This window comes from Perissodus microlepis, chromosome 2 (assembly GCF_051167445.1).
Source record: "Perissodus microlepis isolate ML-2025 ecotype Zambia chromosome 2, ASM5116744v1, whole genome shotgun sequence".
Taxonomy (NCBI): domain Eukaryota; kingdom Metazoa; phylum Chordata; class Actinopteri; order Cichliformes; family Cichlidae; genus Perissodus; species Perissodus microlepis.
Genome location: NC_140462.1, coordinates 13,328,939 through 13,348,400, shown reverse-complemented (window position 1 = coordinate 13,348,400; position 19,462 = coordinate 13,328,939). Strand labels below are relative to the sequence as shown.

Here is a 19,462-nt window from a genome sequence, read left to right as displayed (position 1 = left end):
GAGTGCTAATGTAGTTGTTTTTTCTTTTGTTTGTTTGGGGGGCTTTTTCCCCTTTTTTGTTTTTTAAAAAGAACTTACAAGAATGATATCTGGACTGGAATCTCCAAAGCGGGTCTTTCCTTCCCATGTAAGGGTGCTGACTGGTGAACGACATGGTGTGCTCAGCGGTGAGTAGTAAGGGGATTTGTCTCCTTTGTTTTGTAGTTTCAGTCCAACCTTGTGTTTGTTCAGTGTCTTTAGTAGCTCTGCTGTTTCTTCAGAACTCATATTTTCAAAGTAGATAGTGGCACCCACAATTTGGTCACCTATGATTTAAGTGGAAGCAGCACAAAAAAACAAAAGAACAAAAGTCAGCATGCACATCTTACTAAACATTTGGTGAAAGCTACATATTTGAACAAAAACTGAATTTGTTACCTTCATATACTTTTCCAGACCGTGCTGCTGGTGACTCTCCTTTCACCTCCTTAACAAAGAGCTGTCCTCCACTTGTCTGTTCAATGGTCATGCCAGTTTTGTCAGCACCTTCCCAATCTGGAAAGAGTACCTCCCTTGTCTCCTCTTCGTCAGCCATCTGTAAACATAGCCATAAAAATAGCAGGTTCAACAGAAAAAAATCATAGTTAGTTGGCAAAAACTCTTTACAACATAAAATATGGAATACTAGTCATAAACCTTAAATTCCTAAAATACCTTGTTTTTGTTTTCTTCAATTCAAGCCTCGTTGTAGCACAAATTCTCTTTGTTTTCCTGCAAAAACAAAAGACAGACGTTGAACAAATTCTATCCACATCCCACTTTGTAAGGAGCCTGGCTTAAAAGACCCAAAAGTGAACACTAGATGGTGTTAAAACTCCTTCAGACAATATAGCCTATCTAACTATAAGTGCCTTCCCTTCCCTCCAGGATGCACTACGTTTTGGAAACTTGGTTGAAGTCAGACCACTCCCTGCCCTGAGGAAACAGCCAAATCCCCTGCCTACAGATCAACTCAAACATCAATAGAAACAAAAGTGAGGGTCACAGGTACTTTATTTAAAGAAAAAAACAAAAAACACACCAAGGTGGAGAAATGTATGGTAACAAATACATCACCTAAAAGAGTTACTACTCTAATACAGATGTACAACCACAAACACTAATCTAATAGGAAAACAGTTGCACCCTTGTATAGGATCCCACATTAAGCTTGTAGTTCTGTTCAATAACAAGAGCTATGAATTCCTTTTCAGCAGTTAACCATAGATTTGTTATTAATTTTTTTATGACTACAGCTGAAAGTTTTTACAAAGCTGATGACAATGATCTACCTCATTACGCTGTAGTAGCACACATTAGGTTGGGTGAGGCCATCAGAGTACATAAGGTATACATTATACCTTCAAATAATTACCAAATTTACCATATTTATATCACTTTAAATTAGGCCAACTGAAATTCATGCTTAGCTTTTCAACAACTGTCACTATCACTGTTTGCAATGTATAAAGTATATGTGGATCATCACATCAATGATAAAGTTTGTTGACAACATTACTAGACATGTGTCCACAAACATGCTGACTGGTAATACCCACTCTCCTTTTTGGAACACAGAACCTATTGTTTTGTTAGTACCAAGCTCTCCACCACCCACTCCTCGAAATATACAAAGCTGTTCCACGATGATGTGTCTCTACCAATAGAAAGGGATTTGTATGTTTTGTTTTTTTTAATTTGAGAGAATGTAATGTGATTGGTGACAACACTATTGGAAGTACTTTTTGATTAATGATGTTGCACCACAAGACAGTAGCAAAGCTCTAGTACCACAGTCATTTCAGTGAGACAATCACTACAAATGCCTACTGTAACCATTCAGGAGGATTTAACAAAGGTTCTATCGGCCAACAGAAAATGGCAAAAGCCTATTCATAGTTGTGATGAATGAAACAGGATATGAGTCACTTTGGTGATTAGTTTCCAATGTTTATTGTGATTGTGATTAAAAACAAAGATTTAAGGAATAATAACTTGGAAAAAAAATAAGACTGATAATCTTGTCTGACCTTACAAATATATATATTTTTAATGTTGATGTCAATGTGCTAGAAATAATAATATTAGCAGTAAAATTAATATATTTTCTATCTAATTTTACACCACAGTCAAGAACACAGTTACCACATAGGCCATGAATCCCTTCCTCATTCATTGATACTGCCTCTCTGTTCTGCAAGATAACAAGTTGCTGGAAACAAGAGGAACTTGAGACGAAGCTAAAGAAGCAACAGTTTTAAGAGGTTTTGTAATATGCATCACTTATTCAGCAGCCATATGCCACTCCTGCCATGCAGCTAAAATGCAGTGTTTCAAACAAATGAGATCGTTAGAAGAAAACAGTTCTGGTGTTTCCTGCAATGTCCAAATTAAGACTGCAGATCTAGGTGGTGCATACAGTTCTGTGTAATATGAACTATTGTCTCAGTTATTTGTAGTCTGTTGATGCCAGTCCTAGGTCACATAACAAGCCCTCTGCAAATTAACACAAGTCAATAAATAGACTGGATCTGCATGGTTGGGAATACTGAAGAAAGCATGCAATGCTTTGAGGTAAAATTAAAATTCTTTCAAAAAAAATAGCCTTTAGCCACTGAGCATGATTATGCCAGAGAATAGGATAATGCTCATTCCAAAGGTGATTCCAGCCGCTTGCAGGTATATAAAACCTGATCTTCACTTTGTTGCTTCATCTGTCCTCCTCCCTTCTTTCTATCACATTGTGCTTTTCCGCATGGCCTCATAGTACCTTGAAACACGAATCTATCAAGACCTCAAGCTGCAACATTATATGCATCAGTTATAGTTGAAATGTGTGAAAACTGAAGGGGTAAAAAAAAAAACAGTACGAAAAAACCCAGCTTTATTTAATTATCTTGGGCAAATTCAAATCAGGCCAACTGATGCAGCCATTTACAAAATCTTTAAAGTGTCCTTCAGATCCCACACTCACAGCATTTGGGAAAAATCAAAGGGAATTTGTCTTCCCCATGGGCTAGAACACAGCTCATTTTGCCCGAACATATCCTGTCCTAATCCAGTCAATAAAAACAGACCCAAATAACCGACAAACCTTTCACATGGTCTTGTTTTTCTCTTTTGCTAGTCTTATTGGTATTGTACAGATTACTGCTAGATGAGATAATTGTTCAGAAAAAATGTTCACAGGGGAAAGCACAAGAAACATTATTGGGTTTATAAAAACAGAGTGAGAAGAGTGAGAAGTTAAGAATGCATCCTCACTCATACGCATAATCGTGGGACACAACTATCCCTTTATCCCTCAAAGGTTTATTTTCAAGCATAATCATATAGTTTTGATAAATATTTTGATTTTGGCCTAGCACACAGGCTTACCATGTTTGAACTATTTGGGCCATTATGTCCTAGACGTTCTGACATATTTCTGGCAGCAAGCTGTGGGGGGAAGCTGAGGCACGCAACAGTAATCAAGGGGGAATTTGAAACACACAGAAAGAGATATAAGGAAAAGAGGAAGTTAAAAAAAATAATTAAAAAGGGGGGGGGGGGGGGGGATTGTTGTCAAGCTATGTTATAGAACATCAAAGAAAGGCATCCAAGCAGAACTGAAAAAGTGGGGATTCTCCTTAGAAGCTTACAAGTTCAGAGATATGCATAAGAGAATATTTACAAAAAGTCCCTGCACTTTTTACTCTCATTACTCAACTTAATCACAATTATTAATTTATTTGCTTCTTTTAAGATAAACTTAGAAAGTAGTGTAATTAAGTATAAACTAAATTAGGAAAATTAACAATTAACCCAAAAAGACCTTATGATTATAAACATATGCCAAATGAATGAGCCCTTGTTCTTGAAATCATAGCAAATAGTCTGGGACTCCAGGAGTTGACAGTACATGACAGTCATTCAGCTCTCTATTCTTTCTCTTTCATTTCTATAACGTGCCTGAGTACCACTGATCCAATGCCAAATACGAAGGTAGATCAACGGGCTTGTCTGTCTGTCATGTTTTATTATGGCCTGGTATGTCTGTCCAGAAGGGGAGATATGGGAGCAGCCAGCCAGACAAACAAAAGCTTCTGTTACCTTGAATGCAACCACAGAGCATTTCTGGATATGGATCATTTATACAGTATCATTGGCCTACAGACTTAACACTAATCAAAGTACTGCTAGTTTTTCCCTACACACAAAATAAGTAAATTATCTTTGGCGGGCTCTTGACATGGTCGTTTCTCAAGAAGGGAAAAGGGACTTGAGTGAAGCAGGTGGTCACTTTGGGAGGGACGGGATACCAAAAGGAGACACATGGAGCAGAAGCACCCAGGTATCAGGTTTCCACAAGGCAGGCCTTTCACAGCTGAATGACGGCGGCATGACCTTCCAGTTACGTTGGAGGCTTTGCAGCAAACATTCCAAAAGTGGTTTGCAGTCTGACCATAAAATAGATGCTGCTCTGTGGTGACACTGACTAGTTAGTGTTTGAGAAAAGTGATGGTAGTAAGAAAATTGATTTTCTTTTTCTCTCCTTTTTTTATGTAGTCTATCATAGATTTTCTTTGTATCATTTCCAATATACCTAAGGGCACTCACTTACCTTGGATTGCTCAAGTAGAGCCAAGGAGCTTCAGTTTATTGCTTCTGTTCTTGTATTCTTGACTTCTGTTGAGAAAAAAAACACAATTAGTATGATTTGTACACAGATTAAGTATTGCTAAGACAGCAAAGAAACCTTTGCTGCTCTCTTTTGCAATAACATTCCATGTTGCTATATAAAGTTGAGTTTCAGTCACATGCTTGACAGATGACAAAAAGCTATGCATGTCTTTTCCACATAGAAGTCCCTGCTATGTTACGAGGCACATCTCCATATGAATGATAAAGTCAAATGCTGTGGTAGGATTCAGTATTAAGTGATGAAATTTAGCTGTGCTACAGAATATTAGCCTGCACATTAAGAGATGGGAAAGGCAGAACTGAAAAAGTGGGGATTCACTTTAGAAGCTTACAAGCTTACCATACTTATGCATAAGAAAATATTTACAAAAAAGCCCCTGCACTTTTTACTTTCATGACTAGACTTAATCACAGGTATTCATTCCTTTACTTCTTTTTAGATATGTTTATAAAGTAGTCTAATGTAGCAGACTACTGATGCTGATCAATCATCACCTTAAGAGGCTTTAATAATTAACCAACAAGTAGCTGGAAGCAGTGTTGACACTGGTAAGGAAATATGTCTTTTTAAATAAATTTAACCACTTGTTTGTCTCCAAACTAGCCAAACTACAACAAGTAGGTTTGCTAGAAATTGAAGATTAAAAATGAAGCAAATTTGGCTATAGAGGAATTCAGAGAGGAAGTATACTATTAAAAATGCTAATGCATTGATCTGCTTTAGTTTCACTGCTTCATGGAGGACTGTAAAAATATCAAACCACAACACAAAGGCAGAAATGCGAAGCAATAATAGCAAATATAGCAGCAAAGTTTTGTTGCCTAAATTGAATCTATCATTTAAATTCTGAGCATCATTCTTTACACTAAGTCAGTTTTATGTTTGTGAAAATCAAGGCAAAGCTTAAAATGTGAGACACGTGCTGTAACTAGCCCAACATCTTACAGGTCTTATGCCAATTATTGTGTTATTGTGAAACAAAGCCCTCTTTTTGTCAGTCTCCGTACAAACAGAACCAGACTTGATGTGCACAGAGACATGCAGCACCAGTGGGAACATGCCCTTCAGGAAAATTCTTCTTCAACCCCATCATTAACTTCCCCCTTCCCAACATTTTATGTTCAATAACCTAAACTGCTCATTACTGTATTTGTGAGACGGAACAGTCAGATTTTAATACCTGTGCAATGTAACAAAGCCCCTAACAGTGATGCAAAGTTTAAAAAACGTAGTAAAGTTTGGCCTGTTTTCTGTTGCACCAATAGAATACATAGCTGAGATAAAATACCAGCCAGTAATGGGTTCACATTACATGTGTGAAGTGAGACTTGCACCACAGCAGCTGTGAGTACTCATGCCCCTGTTACTGATTCAGACTGTTATGTCACAGAATACAATGAGGTAGACTAAAGAAAATGTGACACTGTGTTTGCCTTAGTGATAAAGTTGTTATATGTGTAAGCTTTTAGGTGTTATGCTACAACGTCATGATAGAAAATGACGAAATAGGCATATCGGATTTAACAAAATCAAAATATATGAGACAGTTTGCCCCGCCCTCTTTACTCAGTGTCTCGGTAAGACCACACACACATAGCACATCTGCAGGTATTTCTGGAAGATAAAATGTGGTCAACAAACAGTGAAGGAAGCAAATAAAAACACGCAGTGCCCAGAAGTACCATACCACAGTCCACAACACAGATCGTGTCGCTTTGCCTCTCGGCTTTACTTGCAGAGGGAGTAGCACAGTGCACAGCCCCACCCAGGCCTCCAGTCACACACATTCCTTGATAGAGCCCTCAGGCCAGCTGGAAGAAAGCCCAACCTCTCCTACAGTGACTAACTCCAAAGAAATGTCCTCATTCTGACACTAACTCTAGCTTTATTTTGTGCCGCCCACCCCGCACACAGCTGGAGTGCCCACCCACCTGCAATGAGTCCACCACACACCCCCAACCTCCAGGTTCCACTCAAACAACCAAAAATGCAACGTTAAGTCAGCAGTGCATCTGTGATGGCACCCTAAGACGTGTGTCAAATGTGCATTGAGAGGTTACATTTGTGTCTTTTGGCTTAACATGTGCTTCACTGACGCAGTAAACAGCAGCCAGCTCATCACCCCATCACTTAAAAAGAGACATACCTCCAAACCTGGACTGTTAACTTTCATACTTTGTGCTTAAGTAGGTCAATACATTCTGGAAACTGATAAAAGCAGCTTTAGTCCGTCTACCAATTTGATTGCCAAATCCAATCAATTTAGTAATGAGAAAAGAGGAGCAATGTGACAATGATTACGGCTCAATTTCAGAGTGTATCACACAGAGTGGAGATCTGATAAAATTTGATTATGAGTAGATAAAAAGACCTCAGTACAGCAAGGCAGAGATGGAGAGAAGACCAGTGACCTAATCAGTCTTGTTGTCAAAACAAAACAGACTCTCTTTCCCCCCCCCCTGCTGCATTGTATTTAGACACAGCAAAAGCGAAAAAATACCAAAGAAGACGGAGCAGTATCTGGCCTTCAATGTTCCTTCACAAAAGCAGATAGGACGTGCACGTGTGACTCGTATAAAAGGAACGAGAGTCAAAATAATTGGTTGTTTTCTGCACTCCATAGTCCACATAGCCCTGAACCAAACCACAAGTCCAACATAAGACTAAAGCCTGCCCACTGACGCTAACTTGGCCTGCTTCTGATTAAGCCATTGTGACTTTGGCAGGAGTCATGCACCAAATGGAAAAATTGAAGAAACTCTTAAAATCCTCCTCTCTTGCTCTTAAAAAATCAGAAACGAGGGGTTGCATTTGAAGCATACTTCAGCTTTGCCTTGATTTTCACATACGTTTTAAGCTCTGCACAGTTCTGTCATAACTACTTGTTCTCTATTACACACCAAGACATTTAAGACCTCAGTTTTAATTTCCTCTCTCGAGGGTTCTTACAGGTTTTTTTTTAGAGATCCTGTTCCTTTGAATTCCTAATTATTACACCAAGAACGGCCTTTGATATTGTATATGTAACACTGTGCTATAGACAAAAAACTTGATTTGATTTGAAGAAAAAAAAAAGCTTATTCGAACTATTTTTTAAGATCTGTTCTGCTATTAAATGAGAAGTGATCCTGGGCTGATGCCCAACAATAGTTTCAGTGGCATGACTATCAAGCAGCTAGGATGTAAATTTTGAACTGGCATAACAAGTTAGACCAAAGAGAAGCGCCAAGTTTGAACAGATCAGCCATATAAAAAGAATATCACAAGAGGCTTACTGACACATTAAACAGGTTGCCACGCTTAGTTTAACATGGCAATATATTCAGCTGCTGCTTGAATGAGAACAAATACAAGTCCATTCACGGAACAGGGTACAAGGTTATGAGTAGGAGTTAGGTGGCAACCATAGCAGCAGAATGTATATATAGATGTGAGACTTCCTTTGCTGTAAGAACCTGAAGCATAAACAGAGCATCAGGATTGTACTTTCAATTCGCACTTCTATTTAGACCACACGAGAGTAGCGCAATTGTTTAGAGAGAGAGACTGTTGGCTGGTGAGTTCCATCCTCGAATATCTTGTGCCAGATAAAGAAAAACTATGTTGAATGTATTTCTCAGTTTACATTCCAAGCATGGTTGCCCTGACATTTAGGGCATGTATCTCCAAGTAGTGCTTAGTAACAGATGGCTTTTGATATTTTTATATAGGAGATGTTTGGAGGAGTACTGGTGCGAGTTCTTGCTTTATCAGACAGAAATGATTCACGCCCTTTTTGAGCTCCATGCTTGGAAAGGTCCCACATTGCTAAAATCTACAGCGAACAAGTCTGAATTGCATGCAGGTGCGTGGTTGCCACAGAATTATTTGTGACTTGTTGTGACTATTTCATCGTAAATTTAAAATAACTGTTTCTCAAAAACAAGGCAAGCTAATGATAGGCGCTCCACAGAGAATACTGAGTACACACTGAAACATTCCAGCAGTGGGTGAGTGAGAAGGGCGTGGCTGCTGGGTGGATTGCCTAGAAAGACGTTCTGAAATTGCACACTATGGTTAAATTTTTATTTGCCACTTTAGGGAAGCAAAATGTTGCTCGTTGAAAATCTTCTCACTCTATACATTTTGCATTGTTTTATCCAACCAATATCCAGGGTGTGCGTCTACGAAGTCGTCCGGAATGTCTGAGAGCCCAGCTTGGTTTAATGAAAGCCAAGTGTGAAAAGGATACGCTATAGTTTGTTTGAAACCACCACGCTTTCTTTCAGCTTACTGAACACCCCCCACCCCACCCCTTCAACCACCCGCTCAACAAACCCATGAGGAAATAGCAGAGGAAGCATGTCAGAGACCAGTTTCCTTGCATTTTATACTGGCACATATGAGTAACACCATTCCTCGCGCCTGTGCTGTCAGTCAACACTGCGAGAATACGCAGTTGCGCTGGCAGAGAACTGCGATAAGCATCTCAACACTGTCAAGGCTCCAAACTGTCATGAGGCATGCTCTTCTTCCAGTTCTTCCTACTAACGATGCTGATTGTCACATGGGTGAGAAGAGCCGCAACATCGGAGTGAAAGAAAAAGAAAAATTTGATCAATGAAGCTTTAAAAGTTCAAGGTGTGCTTTTTGGAATTCCAAGTGACCTACATTGCTAGGTGACAAAATAATGTACCCTCTGTACTGCTGCACTGGTAGACAGAGCAAGTATTTAGACAAACAGTATCCACCCCAGGCCAAGATGAGGCCCTGTTAACTGACGAGCATTTCAGCTTTGGGGCGGTTAGGAGCAGCTCTGAATGTTTGAGCAGCTGAAATATAAATCATGCTTCAAATTTATTATGTTTAAGGTCCACACCCTCGCTTGAAGCAAAACTCTACACCTGAAATATCATGTTTAGTTTGGTTATTCACATCATATTATCACCAAGTAAAGCTAAAAAGGCTAAACATAATGTCGATTAAATGACAATCACTACCCCAAAACCTTTCAGGGCTATGTTGCCATTTGGCCCTTTAAGCAGCCTGTGTTATAATCAATCACCTTGACTAGAGTAATTTGAGAAATGCCACACATGTACAGCTGTGGGTCACCCAGTGTGGGTTAAGTGCACGTTGTAGAAAAGACTATGCAGAGCAGGGCAAAAATCAGCTCTCGCTAACACTCCTCTAAAGTGACTTTTGGGTGTGGCAGGAGGGAGCTGCACAGGACACGCAACAGCACAATGAAATTTGACTTCCAAGTGAGATTAAACAAAGGCTCTTTCTGAACTCCTGTTTCTCAACTTATACACCCACTTCACATAAAATATAGGCAGCACTACATGTAGTGATTCTACTTTAAACCACAGCTGAAATGATGCCATTTTAGGCTTTAAATATATTATGGGAAAGAAAATAATCCCCTGACTTTAGGGTTTCAGAAATGCCTCTTTTTCTTTTCCCCAAACGTGCAAAGTCTCAGCTCTCCCCCCTGCTCTGCCTCAAACCTGGTTTCAATTAGCTTGTCTTTCCAAACCACTACATTCCATTACTCCCCTCCTCAACCCCCTGCCCCGCCCATCCCCCCCTCACCAACTCACTCCATGACTCTCTTTCCCTGTCTTCCTCCCTTCTTCTCCCCCTGCACGCCCTGGCCAGGAGCCCAGGTTAAGAGACCCATGGTAAAATAGACAAAGACAAATCTTTCTCTGTTCAAGACCTTAAAAAGTAAGTCATGAAACGCATATATGCCTCAGAGCCAAGCAGCAGTGAAAGTTTTCAACTTCATGTTACGCAACACAAACCAAAAAGGTTTTGTTCAAAAGCTGATACATATTTAGCCAATAAACAGAAGCAGTTTGCATTTAAAAATATAATACTTTTTGTATCTCTCTCTCGCTATATATATATATATATATATATATAGCGAGAGAGAGAGAGAGAGAGACCACCAACCAACAACACAGTGAACCCAGTGAAAAGACATAGAAAAAGCCATAATCATAACTTTTCTGTCTTCGCCAGCACACCCTTAGTATCCCACAAAGGACATTTAAATGTAATTTACTGAGACCCGCTGCAAAAAACTGTCTGTAGCATGGATGATTTTCCTTTTTTTCACTGGCACTAAAGGGTGTGCCACTGTGAGGAGACAGCAAACAAAAAGGGAGGGAGAGAAAAAAAGAAGGGGGAGGAGAGAGGGGGGATCCACACCCAAAGTTGTTGCCGTACACTCTCATAGGGAAGTAGTAGTAACTTTTTAAACTTCCATTTCTTGGCAAAGGACATTGGATTAGATAAGAGAGACATCTGAGCGATAACATCAACACTGTCAACAATCATTTCGGCACTTCTTTGATATAACTTTAAAGTGCGGGTTATTGAGGTCCTGTACAAAAGAAAAAGTCCCACTCACTATGCAAAGTACATCTACACATCCACACTGCACAAAGGTGAAATAACTACACAAATGTAGCTATTCTTATTTGTTATCTCTAAGAAGGATCAAAATCATCTAAAGGCAATAAAGCATATAGCCATGAATGACTTATATGCATCTTAGTAAACTGCACAACTTCAGTCTAGTCTGCATTCATGTGGTGGGTGTGTACCCACACCCTCATCTCCTGTCCTGCTCTATTTTAATTAAATATTTATCATGTATGAATGTTTTCACACAAAGTTACTGCCACTCTACATATTTACAGTGAAAACAAATAACAATGTTTAGCCAAGATGCTCCTATGCAAAAACATTCCCTTAGGGGAAAATAAAAAGTCCTTGAAAAACTCTGGAGACAAGTTTTCTAGTCATATAAAACAACTCATAATAATCTTACAGTGATAAACACGCTCACTGCAAGTGCCTGGTGCTATGAACAGGAATGCTGGACAGATAACTGTGACGCCTTTGCAAGTTAGTTATTTAAACTCTGGCCAAGTTGGAACAACTGATTTGTTGTCTTGCAGCAGAGTTGTTAAAGTTCAGAAACCAAAAGAACAGTTTTAAAAAAAGAAAAGACTTTTAACTTCAATTAAAGAAAATAAAAAAGAGAGCAGCTTTACCTGTGCGCAGCCTTAGCGCCCTAGAAGCCTCACGCCTGCTTGAGCATCCTTGAAAACTTCTCCACTTCTCCTCACTCCAAGAAAAACACTTTCACACTGTCACGCCTTCGCAGTCTGCTAGGACTCTGTCAGTCTTTTTCGATTTCTTGATCAACCAGATTTCCAGGGCGTTTTCTGCCCCCTCTCTCTCCCTCCCTCCGCCGCTCTGAGTTGATTTTAACCTCTTTTTTTCTGAGTGGCTGCTCCTCTGGGCTGAGCAGAGTGGTTGGACAGGGAGCTGGGCTGGGCTCCTGCTTAGCAGAGGGAGGGGAATCCAGGGGAGGGGACCCGTGTACGGGGAGTGGTCCTTAGTGTTCATGGGACCACCCACTGCTTCACAAAGAGGGTTGCAATGACATGCAACAGGAAAAGTGTAGCTCTGCTTGAAAAAAAGAACTTAAAACACTTTAATGTCAGGTTTTCAAACTCTTGTTATCTGAATGTAATCAGCAGCACTATGTAATAAATTATTCAGGCAAGAAACTTGTACTGTTTTTATCATGATTTTTCTGTTTAAAACAGTTTTTTGCCCACTTCAGTTTTTGTTCTACAGTATAACAATGAAGTACACAGAGAAAAAGAGATGCACTCCACAAAATGGTTATCATGAATGACAGACAATGACATCAACATGTTATTAAAACATTTACACTGCCGCACATAAACTGACACAAAGCTATCATTACCAAAATGGTTCGGGAGGACGGCCTTTAGTTAAACACAAAAGGCAAGGTGTCTATTTACAAGACAGGATTTACAGAAGTCTGTCGCTTTAATGGCGCCCACCCTGTGCTAGTGAACTGCAGTAGCAATATAATTTATTTTAAATAATTTTTGCATCTAATTTGGACATTAAAATGTATTCCACATTTTCACTGTGCTTTACACAAGTTGTTGTTTTTTTTAGCTCACTTTCATACGCTGAAAACTGTAGTTGCAGTAGTCATTGTTGTAATTGTCTGTGTGCTGTATGTTGTGTGTGTCACATGAAAGTTTATTTTTAGAGTGAAACTGCTAATGTTAAGCTTAAAGTCCTAGCTTAATGTCAGAGTACTTCTTTTACATCCCACTGTATTAAAAGTATTGCAAAACCAAACACTGAACGTTATGAATTAAAACCAAAACATTCTAAGTGATCATAGCTATGAAATGTTTCAATGTGGTATGCAGACACGCAAAGCGATGGCATGATAGCTTGTTACGAGAGTCACTGGGCGGTTCCTCTGACAAATCATACCGGGATTATGGGTATGGCTGTGTCACCAACAGGCTTATAGATGAGAACATCTGATAAGCCATGACTAACACTATGCTTTAAAAAAAAGCTATTCCCATCCATTTTTGTTCCCAGTGTACACCAGCAGCTTTGTTAAATGAACTTAAGTACTCCCCTCAAGGACATGTTTCGAAAAGTGTTTATTTGGGCGTTTCTAACGCTAGTAATGCAAGTGTGAAAGCTGTTACTACAGTGTTTAGCAGAGCAGAATTTATAACTTATATGCTGGTTTCTTCAAGTCTGCATAGTAGCTCACCACAAGCTAACCTTTACCATCACTTATCCATTATTTTTATTTTTATCCTATTGTATATATTATTTTATTTTATTTCATTCTATTGTATATAGTATTCTATTCTATTCTATTCTGTACAGTTGTGTACAGTATCTTATTCTTATTGTACTCCAGTGTTCTCTAATTTTATATATAACTATATATAACTTTGCACTGTTCACTTTCTGCTAGACAAAACAAATTTCCCACGTGTGGGACTAATAAAGGTTATTTTATCTTATCTTATCTTATTACTCTTAGCTGCTTTTGCCATCTAGCATAGCTGTATATAGCTATGGATATTTTGTGTCACATTCTTTTATCAAACAGTAATTTTGGAGGGTTGTGGATTTTTTGCCAGTCTTGGTAGCCTCAACTCCTGGCCGCCGCACGGCTACGGTGCCTCCTGCGGGTGGTGGGCCTGCAGGAAGATGGGTCCATGTCCCTTTTTCGGGCTGTGCCCGGCCGGGCCCCATGGACTAAGGCCCGGCCACCAGACTCTCGCCCTCGGGCACCCTCCCCAGGCCTGGCTCCAGGGCAGGGAGGGTGAACTGTTCCCTCTGAATCGCTCTTTGTCTGGTCCCTCACCCAGGACCAATTTGCCATGGGAGACCCTACCAGGGGGCAAACGCCCCCAGACAACATAGCCCCTGTGATCCCTGGACACACAAACCCCTCCACCACGATAAGGTAGCGATTCATGGAGGAGAGGAGGCAGGGAGGAGGCCCCGGGGCAGACCCAGGACACGCTGGAGAGATTATATCTCTCAGCTGGCCTGGGAACACCTTGCTGTTTCCACGGACAAGCTGGAGGAGGTGGCTGGGGAGAGGGAGGTCTGGGCTTCTCTGCTTGGGCTGCTGCCCCCGCGACCCCGCCCCAGATAAGCGGAAGAAAATGGATGGATGGGATTTTTTGTTTGGGTTTTTTAGGGGGAGTATATGTGTGCATCCAGTTTTGAAAATAGAATTCATATGTGGGTTGTGGATGCACATGTGTGTTTTAAGTGTACACATGTGCATCTCTGCTTCTCACAACAGTATCTAGTGTCTTTGAAATTCCTGCAGTGTCCTTCTCAATATGCCACAACCATACTCAGCGAGATGAAGTAGCAGGCAACATGCAATGAATAGATTACATACAGAGGAAGTTACTGTGTTGTTTTTGTGGGGAGTGAACCAGGGAGTGGTACTCACACACTTGTGCTTGTGCGCGCACACACGCATATTTTAATGTTACTACACTAGAAACTTTGAGTCAGGAGATCTCAGATTTTGTTTTGTTGCGAAAACAGGGTGCAGCTCTCCCACAAAAAGAAGGCCCGCTGTTTGTGCACAGACATGTGTAGATGTCTGTAATTGTGCGCACACTGAGATAAAAGTGGAGAAATAACACCAAACATGTGCAAGACATGCAGAGATCCTAAAGAACTGTGTATAAAGTGGGGTAAAGCTTTACTCTTTGGGATGGAACAGTGTTTAAAAATGTTCAGGGGAAGTTTCAAAAAAGGTTTTTTTCAAAAGTTTCAAAAAGAAAAACGTTACTTTAGTGCTTAAAGTATATTGTGTGAATGAGTGCACAACTACTAAAGCAATCATCTAGTGCTTATAGTATTTTCCACAGAATTTAACGTTTTAACTTTAACAGAATAAGATTTCACCCCCTTTCCAAGTACAGCGCCTATTTGATTGCCTTTTTTTGCCAACGGGGTGTGGCCTTTAAAGAACAGTCTTAGCTACCAGAAAATGCTGATTCCAGACAGACAACTCCTGTTATGTGTCTGCTAGCAATCAGCATTGCTCCTGTCAAAAACGATGCACTGCTCACAAACTTTTCAGCAGGAGTTAAATGTTTAAGGTTATTTAATAACTCAACAGTAAATCATATCATTGGTTATTTTTTCAGATACTCATGACGTGTATCTATAATACAGGTGTTCACATATAAATTTCTTATAAACATATCTGCTTTTATTCTAAATGAACTCACAGCAGCAGGTCAGAGGGAGACAAAGATAAGCAGAGCAGTCAGTTAGCTCTGGGACAAGTCAAATGTGGACTGTTCAAACTGGATATTGTGAAATGTGCTAAATATCTTCCATGCTCTTGCAAAGTCAATGTCCTCTGTGTATCACTGTTTTGTTGCAGGCCACTCACTTGAATACAAGGATATGTGGGAATGGGTGTGTTTCCTGGCTCTAGGTGTGTCAGCCAGTGTGAACCAGCGCAAATAGCTTGGCTCAGACGCACGATGAGTCACAGCCCATGACTACAATGAAAACATGGGCAGCTCAGACTGCAGAGAGGAGTAAAATCAGAGGATTAGATTGGGATGGACGGTTGAATAAATGTGTGTGTGCTTGTGTGTGTGTGTATGCATGTGTGTCTGTCTGCGTGTGATTGTTTGTGTGCGTGTTATGAATAATTTCTCCCGCAGGATAAGGGAAGTCACATGCCACTGGCCTAACTGTAACTTGTGATATGACTGAATAAAAGTAACATAACAACCAAACAAAATAACTTTGAATCTATCAAATTTCTTTCAGCAGCTGTTTGGACCTGCCTATAGGTAAGATGGGTGTGAGTAGAACACCTGATTGTGCAACACAGGCTTAATCATACACAATGGACTGATCTCAATCAATGATTTCCAACCACATATCAGGTTTTTAAACTGAATGGATGGTATAATGGCTTTGAAAACTGCAAATAAAATGTAGTATACGATGGAAAAAGAGAAAAATTTTATAGTATATCTGTAAAAAATTAATCACAAATATCGAAGGAAACTATGATCTTAGATTCAGACCATGCCAGCAGTGTACTGTAAGTATCTTGTTTTTAGGTATTGAGATGATTTTCAAGATATGATAAATGTCTATTCCAGAGCCCATTTAAGAATATAACTCAATGTTTGATGCTTTTTATTTCTAGAGACATTGTCAAAATGCTTCTGTTATGATTTTTTCAAACTTCTGTTAAATAAGTGGACGAAGATGGATGGATGGATGGATTATTCAGTGTAATGACTAACCATCCCTGGCAGTAATCCCAGAAAAAATGAGAAAAAAAGAAATTCAACGCATCTATTTGATGACAAGGTTGCTTTCTGTAGTTTTGCTTACTTGAAAAGTTTGCTCTAAAAATATTTTAAAAGCCTGGTTTGCATTCAGAGAGCTTATCAAAAGCAGGCGGTCAGTACGCAGAAAGTGAGCAAATAGAAGTTCTTTGTAGCTTCATTAGATTTTTTTTTACACAATGCAACATTGTCGATATTGTGTCGAGTGTTTTTCCAGCCAGTGCTGAAGACAGAGTGAGATAAACATTGTCAAAGAGGCATTGTCAGTAGTGGAGAATGTCAAAAGAAATTCACCACAAATTCCACTTGTGTTTTTGGTGAATGAATGCACTATTGTAGAAGATGGGTTCAAAATAACTGCAAAAATAATCAGAACAAACACTGACCTGTCTTATGTTCCTACAGCTGCTGCCAGTTTCTTTTTATTTACTTATTTAGGATGTTTTATCTTTTTCTATGGTTTGATTCTGAAAGCAAATCAAATTGAAATAAGAACTTCTTTAAGGAAAACACCCACTAAATCTAAAAGAATTGTATACCATTGCACTGCTAAAGAATAAAAGTTTTTAATATAGGCACCCTCTGCAATTATACTGTGCACTAAAAATAATTAAGTATAATGACAATTTTTGTTAAGTAAGAGAGATCATGAGACGGAATTAAACATGATTTATTGATGTATAGAATTCAATTTGAGGTATTTGCCAGTTAGACTCCAATGGCCATTTACAGCAGAATCCCAGCTGTGATTTTGATTAGGGCAGGACCCACCGGAATCTAGACGCTGGTGGTGGAGATGGAGGCATGAATGGAGCCTGAGTGATGAGGGAGAGAGGGTGATGGGGAAAGAGGTGTGTTGCACAAAGGAGTCTGCAAGGAAGAATGATGGATGCGCAGGAAGATTTAAAGCACGCAGAGTGAAAGCTGATTGGCCTGAAGAAGGCCGGCAGAAAGATGATTGGGGTAGACCAGTGATGTCACGGTCACCTTGACTGCCAATACCTGGGAAGCAGTCAGATGTGTGACTACAGATCTTCTTTATTGAACTAATGCATAAGCTTCATTTCAATAAGGAGAGATCATTAGAAGGAACTGAACATGATTTATTGATGTAGAAAATACAATTTGAGGTATTTGACTGTCAGACTTCGATGGCCAATTACAGCAGAACAGAATCCCAGAAGTGATAGGGATTAGGGCAGGATACCCAAAGAAAAGAACGCAATCTTGCCGTGGCAGGAAGATCTGATCTATAGGGAATGGAACATATGAATTTATGAAGCAGCAGAGTAGAAATTGAGCCTGCGACAAGACTCGAGGGCCATCGGGGGCCAGGAGGGTGGAGAGAAATTGTAATAAGGCATGAGGACAGACTAGAGCTAAGACAGAGACGGAGATCCTTTGATTTGGCTCAGAGCTGAGGTACGACAGGAGAGATACAGAGAGTTAGTGATAAGGCTGAGAGCTGGCAAAGGAGACAGGAGAGATTGAAGGGCAGAGAGGAGAGGCTGCCAGCTTAGGGGCACTGGAGGCCAACCTGCAGCAGAAAGATGACAGGAGGGTTGTAAAAGGCAGGAAAGAGAAGAGCCTGCATTAAGACTCAGAGCCGCTGTTGGCCAATAGAGAGCAGAGAGCCTACAATAAGACTGAGAGTTGCGCAGACAGGAGAGAAAAGAGCGTGCATGGAGGCTCGGGCTGGCCGACAGAGAGCAGAGAGCCTGCAAAAGGCTGAAAGTTGCAAGACTGGAAACAGTAAGCCTAACCAATCTTCCTAACCAAAGCTTCCAGGAATAACAGAAAGAGGCTAAGGGTTTTTTTTTTTATTATTATTATTATATAAGGCTCATTATAGTGGACTGAATGAACTTCCGTACAAATGGCTTATGCAGATGTAAAAATCAAAGCTAAACATATCACCCTATTAAGAAAAAAGAAAACAGGCTCCGCCCCCTCACCTGAATTCCACACATAAACTTTGATCAGTTTCATATTACTTGATATTGAAAAACTTAAACGTCAGAAATTATTGCAAAGACCAAAGCCTCATACGGAACATGTGGACTACTGCCACATGAGCTAAAGAGAGGAATCATCACCTTCTGCTTACAGGAGTGGGATGCAATTCATGAGAAAACTAACTTGAATGTGTTGGTGCAAGTGCTGCGAACTTAGCTGCGGAGGATTCGCTAGAATTGCTGCAGATTTAACTCTAGACGAATGTGAATGATCGGGCTGAGTGATTAGACTGGGAAAAACACCCATCACACCACAATCTAAAGAAACTCGAGAACAGATCACCAAGGGACTGACATCTATCAGTCTGGAAAGGCTTACAAAGCCATTTATTAGGCTTTGGGACTTGAGGGAATCACTGTGAGAGCCATTATGCAGAAATGCAGAAAACTGGGAACACTGATTAACCTTCCCAAGATTGGCTGTCTTACCAAAATTACTCAAAGAGCACATCAATGACTCATCCAGAAAGTCACAAAAGAACCGAGGGCAACATCCAAAGAACAGCAGGCCTCATTTGCTTAGAGATTCAGCAAAAATAGATGCGTCTGCCTGATCTTAAATGGGGCATTTGTGATCGAACACCCTCAAAATTGGCTGAATAAGAAAAATCCTTCAAAGAAGATTGGGCCAAAATTCCTTCACATTAATGTGAAAGACTCATCACCAGTTATTGCAAACATTGCAGTTCTTGGCACCAAGGGTGGCACAACCAGTTATTAGCTTTAAGGGGCAATTACTTTTCCACATAGGCCCAGGTGGGTTTGGATAGCATTTTCCCATTTAATAAATGAAAAACAGCATTTTGTATTTACTCAGTTTATCTTTGTCTAATATTAAAATGTGTTTGATGATCTGAAACATTTAATTATGACAAAAATTATAACTAGGGAAGGGGGAAAATACCTTTTCATGGCACTGTAACTATTAACAACAGTCCATAATCATCTGGAAGATAAGCAGCCCTTCATTTCATGATGCATCAAATGTTTTCAATTAAATTCTATTTTATTTATATAGCACCAAATCACAACAA

At 39.8% G+C, this 19,462-nt stretch overlaps 1 protein-coding gene across 2 annotated transcripts in view; it reads right to left on the bottom strand.

Annotated features, from left to right (window-relative positions):
• ahnak (AHNAK nucleoprotein) overlaps window positions 1–11,968 on the bottom strand; it is a 33,264-nt gene extending 21,296 nt beyond the window's left edge. Inside the window, exons 1-5 of one of the 2 annotated variants that reach the window (XM_084948213.1) lie at window positions 11,749–11,968; window positions 4,622–4,686; window positions 694–750; window positions 418–574; window positions 79–305 (exon numbers count right to left, since the gene is read on the bottom strand). In XM_084948213.1, coding sequence (XP_084804339.1) covers window positions 79–305; window positions 418–574 — 384 coding nt within the window. In that variant the 5' untranslated portion in view covers window positions 694–750; window positions 4,622–4,686; window positions 11,749–11,968. The remainder of the gene's footprint in view (window positions 1–78; window positions 306–417; window positions 575–693; window positions 751–4,621; window positions 4,687–11,748) is intronic. The other variant, XM_084948221.1, reaches the window with a different exon arrangement.
• Between the last annotated feature and the right edge of the window lie 7,494 nt (window positions 11,969–19,462).